This window comes from Pteropus alecto, unplaced genomic scaffold (assembly GCF_000325575.1).
Source record: "Pteropus alecto unplaced genomic scaffold, ASM32557v1 scaffold137, whole genome shotgun sequence".
In the NCBI taxonomy this organism is placed as follows: Eukaryota; Metazoa; Chordata; class Mammalia; order Chiroptera; family Pteropodidae; genus Pteropus; species Pteropus alecto.
In genome coordinates, this window is record NW_006440135.1 from 4,131,395 (window position 1) to 4,137,713 (window position 6,319).

The window sequence follows — 6,319 nt, forward strand, 5'->3', positions numbered from 1 at the left end:
GCACGTCACACTCCCACCGCAGTGCGCCCTGTGGGGCCCCATGGAGCAAATCACGCGTCTCGCCTCAGCGTAGTGAATTAAAACTCAGCAAGGTGTCTAGGCCCAGTCCACAGGCGCCGTAGACAGCGAGGCACTAGGCCTGCCCAGCGCGACACGCCCCTCCCCTGGGCCCCGCCCTCCGGGGTCCACCGAGCCGTGAACCACACGGGCCGCCAGACCTGCTCCACCCCACTGCTCAGAAAGTCAGGATGCTCAGCGACACCCCTGTTCGCTCTCTCAATAAAGAAACCGCGTCCAGGGATCGCAGGCGACAGGCCAGGGGCCGACGGTCTCCGTGCCCATTCTAGTTAACCGTAACCCTGTTTACGACGATCCTAAAGAAACCGGCCATGTTCTCCGATAGCCCCGGGCACCCCCTTGCCTCAGGAAAATCCCAGACGCAGGGAGGCAGGTCGTCCCCACCCGGGTCCTAGTCCCATCTTCAAAGGCACCTGGGAGGGGCCAGGACCCCTGAGGGCTCTGCGAGTGGCCCCTCCCGCCTGCCCGTGGAGCAGCCCCAGGCCCGCCTGCCGCAGTGTGGCTTCTGGCCCCGAGGATTATGGCTCAGTTTGCCCAGGAGAACCCCAACATCCACGGAGAAAGACTTCAGGGGTCCTTTGCACCTCCCCGAGTGCACGCAGTGTTGTCATGACAACAGGAGCCTCTGTCCAAACGATTGAAAGCCCGCTCAGTTATGGGGGTGGGGGTGCTGTTTAGTTTCCTGTACTTGGTAAATTTCCTACCACGAGTGTGTAATAGCCAGGGGACGTCATTTTTCACGAACACCGACGCAGCTCAGAACAGCCGAGTGCCCTGACTCTCCGTGGCTTCAGGGCAGGGCCAGCTCTCTCGCAGAAGCATCCCTGGCCTCCAGTTGAGAGTTCAGCTTCTCCGCCCAGCACCGCGGTGGGCGGCGTGTCGTCTCCGCGGCCCAGGTGCCTGCACGTTTCCCACAGGCTGCAAACCGAGACGGTCCGGAGCCAGCCGCAAAGCTCCCTGTGACGCGGTCGGGGTCAGCTAGCGGGCGTTCGGTGCTGAGTGCGAGCTCCGCACGAGGCTCTGTCGTCTCCTTGCCGCCTGCCCCCCAGGTTTCCTAGCCGGCCCTGCCCAAGCCCCCTTCCCGGGGAGGCACACACAGCAGCGCCCCGCTTCAGGGGCCAGGCCTCTGTTTCTTGTCAGCCACTCCTGGTGACAAGCTCAGGAGGCCGAGCCTGCCCTCTGGCAAAAGAGGGTGGCGGCTGTGGCCTCTTGGCCAGAGGGAGTTGCAAAGGGACGGTCCACACCGGGTTTCAGCGTGTCCCTTCTGCCTAGCCTTTCCGAGCGGTCTGCAGGAATGTGCCACAGCGTGTACCGCCCTCGGAGCCCGCACGGTCTGTGGGAACGGCTGGAAACCGCATCCATCCTGCCCACAACGGGCGGGAGGGAGGGCGCGGGCGGCCACTGATGGACGGTGAGCAGCTGAGCCGGGCATGGGAGGAGCTGCCTGCCCCTCACACCTGTGTCACTTTACTCTGGTTCGCGAAAGTTTTCAATGCTACTCGTTCCGATGGTGGACGATCTGCTCTGGTCCCTCGAGCCGCGTGCGGGCCCCGCTGAGCCGAGGCCATACGGGGCTTTTCTGAGCAAAGCTGCCCGCTCCGCCAGCCGCCCCTCCGTGTGTCACCCCACGTGGCTCCTGTTCTTGAGAGACTGTGCTAGTCACAACTCTCATCGCCCGTGTCCACGTCGACTTATTTCAATGTTTGACTAAAGTTAGTTGTATGTGGACTGCTAGATCCAAACGCTTCAGTCACGGAGCATCGCCTTTTAAAACGCCACCTTCCCGAGGGCAGCGCGGGTGCCACGGGGCTCGGAGCAGGGTGTCAGCGCCCGGCCAGCGTCACCCCTGCCTGGATTCCCGCACCAGAGCGACTCAGGAGCGACCCCGAGGCAGGCGCTGACGGCCATCCTCTCTCCACAGAGCCCTGGGCGTCCCCGTCACCGACTACACCTTCGAGGACTGCCAGCTGGCCCTGGCGGACGGGCAGCTCCGCCTCCCTGCGGACACCTGCCTTCTCGAGTTTGCCAGGCTGGTGAGGGGCCTGGGGTGAGTGCCCTGGTTCCCCCGTTCCTGAGCCGTTGGTCGGGGAGGGTGCTCCCTGCAGCTGTGACAGGGTGTCGGGCTGCAGGCGCGGTGACAGGCACCATGTCTTCAGCACAGCAGGAGAGCAGCGTGGGCGAGAGCCGTGTGCTAGACCGGAAGCTTCCGTCAGCACCCCACAGGGGCCTCCGCCCTGCAGGCGTCCGTGACCGGGCTGGAGGTCACCCAGGGCCCACGGACAGGCCCTCAGAGCGAGCGCTTATCCTGGGGGTAGGCGGAAGGGGTGTTTTTCTTTTTTCAAATGCCAGCTTCGATCCACAGAAGTGTCTTAAACCATTACCGGTTGGCGTCAGCTCTCTCTCCGGGGTGCCACCCAGGGCAGGGTGACGTCCTGGTTCACAGCCGCCGAGGGCTGTGGACACTTAGGGTGCGCTGTGTGTCCTCAGGTTATTAGAAGTCTCTCCTCGAAAAGCGGCTGCTTGGCCTACAAATAATTTTAGTACCTCGTCGGGTCTGCACGTAGCGGTCAATCTCCTGTCTCTGGTGTTCTGTAATTTCGTGGGAAACGTCTTTTCCTCTCTTTCTCTTCAGCCTGAAACCAGAAAAGCTTGAGAAGGACCTGGATAGGTATGCGGCGGGCGCCCAGGCTTGGCAGGGCAGGACGATGGGCGCCTCGGAGTTCGCTGCGTTCCTGGGCGTCGAGCTGTCCGACAGGCTGCACGACATGTTTTCCCTGTTTGACGAGGTAACCCTGCCGCTCCCGAAGCGTGATCCCTTTACCCTGCGACAAATGTCCTTCGGCGGCTTCGGAAGCAGGAAAGGGAAACCTCCCCGTCACTCAGCCCGCCGCCCACCCTGTCCGTGGCGTCTCCCCCAGGCTCGCAAAGCCTCATGATCGGGGGGCAGGGGGCGGTGAACTGTCGCTTGCTGATGAGCCCCTCTTTAGCTTGGGGGTTCTGACGTGGTGTCACCCAGTGGAGCCGGCCTGGCCTGAGGCCCCCGCGTGCCCCTGCCCCAGAGCCCTCTGCTGGCCCCTTCAGAAGCCCCTTCCTCGACGGTCGCAGTTTTGGGGTTCCGCCGTCTCCGTGTGGGGCACGGCCACCCTCCCCTTTCGCCAAGCGCGTCGTGCTCAGGATCTCTGTGCTGGCTGAACGTGGCCCTGCTGCTCTAGAAGTGGGGGGTGGCTTGTCGGGGTTCGAGAGGGCTGAAGACGGAGCGCCCGGAGGGGCAGGCCACCACAGCTCGGAAGCCAGACGCGCCTGGTGCCCCCCAGACATCTGTGTCACAGTGTAGACGCCTGCTGTGTGTCCCGTGGCAGCCGGTCAGGGCACGGTGTGTGTGGAGCCAGGAACATGCCACGCGGATGACACGGCTGTTCTGGGTGACGACACAGCACATTCCACGTGACAATGTCGTGTGTCCTGTGTGGCCGCAGGCGCGGCGTGGTCTGGCGTGTGCAGAGCCAGGAGAGTCGCGATGACGTGGGCACGAGCCCTGTGCCCCAGCAGCCCCGGCCCCGTGCAGGAGACGTGCGGGGACACGCGTCTCCGGCGCCCCACGTGCCGGCACCGCGTCCCAGCTCGGGGACCCCCCCATGTCACACGCTCGCTGTGCTGCCATCAGCCTGCTGGCTTGCCAGAGCCCAGACGGGAGCCTCGCCATCGGCGGCCTGTCTTTCTAGCAGGACAGGCTTCGTGCCACCTGCTTCCTCAGGCAGCTTAGTGTGAAAACCAGTCGTGACGGCCAGAGGCGCCGTTCGCGCCACGCTCGCCTGGGAGAAGCGGCCGGTCACCAGCGTCTTCCAAGTGCCGTGTTCACACAGACACGTGACGCCTGGTCCGAGCGGAGCTGAGCTCCAGTGAACCCCCCAGGCCAGCGCTGAACCCCAGCTCTCCTGGGGGACGCGGCCAAATGGCCACTGAGGGCATCTCTGTTCCACAGAGCGGGGCCGGCGAGATGGACCCGCGGGAGTACGTGGTCGCCTTGTCCGTCGTCTGCCGGCCGGCCCAGACCCTGGACACCATGCAGCTGGCGTTCAAGGCGAGTTTGGCGTTTGCGGGGGGTGGGGATTTGCAGGGACGGTGGACGGGCCACGTCAGGCCTGAGATGCAGCTTAATTGTCTCTCCTTACGCGGTAAACGTGGCCATTTGCCCAAGTGCCGTGATCACATGAGCTTGTACCAGCCACTGTGTGTGAAAATGCGCCCAAGCCTCCCCAGATCAACCTCGTCCTGGAATCCGGCAGCCTCACATGAGGAGGGCACAGGGCGGGCGGGTCAGTACCCCAGGCCCCCCGGCTTGCCCCGCTCAGCCCCCACATCAGCCCGCTGACAGGGAAGCAGCCAGGGCACCTGGGCGGCCTGCCCCATAGCGCACGGCCTGCCCACCACCGGGGCAGGCCCCCGACGGGATCCCAGCCTGCATGCAGACTCACCTGGCTGCCCTCAGGGCTGGCCTCCATCACTTGCTGGCCACTGAACTAGCCATCAGGAAGAAGGGTAGCCTCCCGACGGTCAGGCACGGGGGTGGCCCACCTGCCTCAGTGAGCTGAAAGCCCGTGAGGTCCACATGTGCCAGGCCCAGCGCACAGGGCCATCTATGCCCAGGTGGACAGACGCCACCCTGGGGAGCCTGATCGAGGCAGGAGGGCGAGTGGCCGCTCAGACGGCCCGGCACTCGCCAGGGTGACCACGCCGTGGGGCGGAGTTGGCTGGCTGGAGAGCTGAGAACACCAGGCGAGGGGAACCGGGCCGCCCCGGACGGGGCCGGGACCCTGGTGACGCCAGGCCGGCCTCCGCCCCGCAGATGTACGGGTCTCGAGAGGACGGCAGCGTAGACGAGGACGCCCTGTCCACCATCCTCAAGACAGCGGCAGGGGTGGCGCAGCTGCCCGCGGCGCGCCTCTTCCGGGCGGTGGACCGGGAGGACAGGGGGAGGATCACGTTCGGTGAGTGGCGGCGGCAGGGACGATGGCCTGCTGTGTAGGGGGCGTCCCCAGGCGGGTGGGGCCCTCGCACATGGAGCTCCTGCCACCTCTGTGCTCCAGGCCACCCTGTGTCACGAGCAGCTCTGAGAGTCCGAGGAAGAACCTTCCGGCTGGGAGGGGCGGGGGTGTCCAAGTGACCTCTGCTGACAGCAGACCCCAAGCCCGGCCACAGAGCTCGGAGCCCACGACAGACGGCATCCGGGGGCTGCGGGCGGTGCTGGGCCACGGCGGGCACCGCGGTCGGGGGCCCAGTCGGTCCCTGAGCAGGAGCGAGCCCGCTGCCCGTGGGCACTGACTCCAGCCGCTCCTCAGAGCAGCGGCCAGCGCAGCCCGCACATCTCAACTCAACACGTGTCCCGCTGAAACACGCAGCTGTTTGCTTAGCAAAGGTCACGCCGTGTCTTGTTTGGACATGCTGTAAAATTGTGTCCAAATGTCAGACACGGGCGTGTTGGTTTAGCTGTGTGTGCTCATGCGCACCAGCACCAAAGCCGGCCGCGCTCCCGAGGGGCGCAGGGCTGTCGGCGACAGGCTTGCAGGGCGTGCGGACCGACTGCAGACTTCCCAGTAACCGCCATCAGGGTTCCCTGGAGCCTGCAGGCACCGGCACCCGCTCCCCGGGTCCCCTGGTGGGCCCGACGCACCCTCCACCCCAGTGCAGCCTCGGTCACAAAGGCCCCCCGTCCTGCCCCGAACCAGCCCCTTTAATGATTGGCAGCTCTGCACAGGCACCGAGCCCCCAGACTGTACGCTGGGCGTCCCTGAAGCAGGAGGCGAGGGGGCGTGGGGACGCCCCTGTGCGCCCACTGATTTCCCGTCCTCGCCTCCCAGGCCGAGGTCCAGCCCTGCAGGGGTGGGGGCCGCCCGCTCAGGCCCCGGGAGCCCGAGGCCCCCGTGACGCCGGCACCCTTCTCCGTGCAGCCGACTTCCGCAGGTTTGCAGAAACATTCCCCGACTTCGCCGAGGAGTACCTGTACCCCGAGCGGCCGCCCCCGGAGAGCCACACACAGCCGCCCCCCACTGCCACCCCCAACGGCTTCTGTGCAGACTTCAGTCCCGAGGCCTCGGACACGGGGGGCCAGCGATCTCGGCAGAAACTGGACTAGGACAGGAGGTGCTGGAGAGATGGTGCCCTGGGGTCCCCCCGCCCCCCCGCCGCCACGTGGCCGCGCCCATCTGCTGTGACCGCCGCCGAGGTCGCCCTCCACGGAGGC

General features: G+C 65.9%; 1 protein-coding gene across 1 annotated transcript in view; it reads left to right on the forward strand.

Moving 5' to 3' along the window:
• Positions 1-6,313, forward strand: part of LPCAT1 (lysophosphatidylcholine acyltransferase 1) — a 22,972-nt gene extending 16,659 nt beyond the window's left edge. The window contains exons 9-13 of the mRNA XM_006917163.2: positions 2,000-2,125; positions 2,711-2,864; positions 4,061-4,159; positions 4,925-5,066; positions 6,027-6,313. Of these exons, the coding sequence (XP_006917225.1) occupies positions 2,000-2,125; positions 2,711-2,864; positions 4,061-4,159; positions 4,925-5,066; positions 6,027-6,211 (706 nt within the window). The 3' untranslated portion in view covers positions 6,212-6,313. The remainder of the gene's footprint in view (positions 1-1,999; positions 2,126-2,710; positions 2,865-4,060; positions 4,160-4,924; positions 5,067-6,026) is intronic.
• The last annotated feature ends 6 nt before the right edge of the window (positions 6,314-6,319 follow it).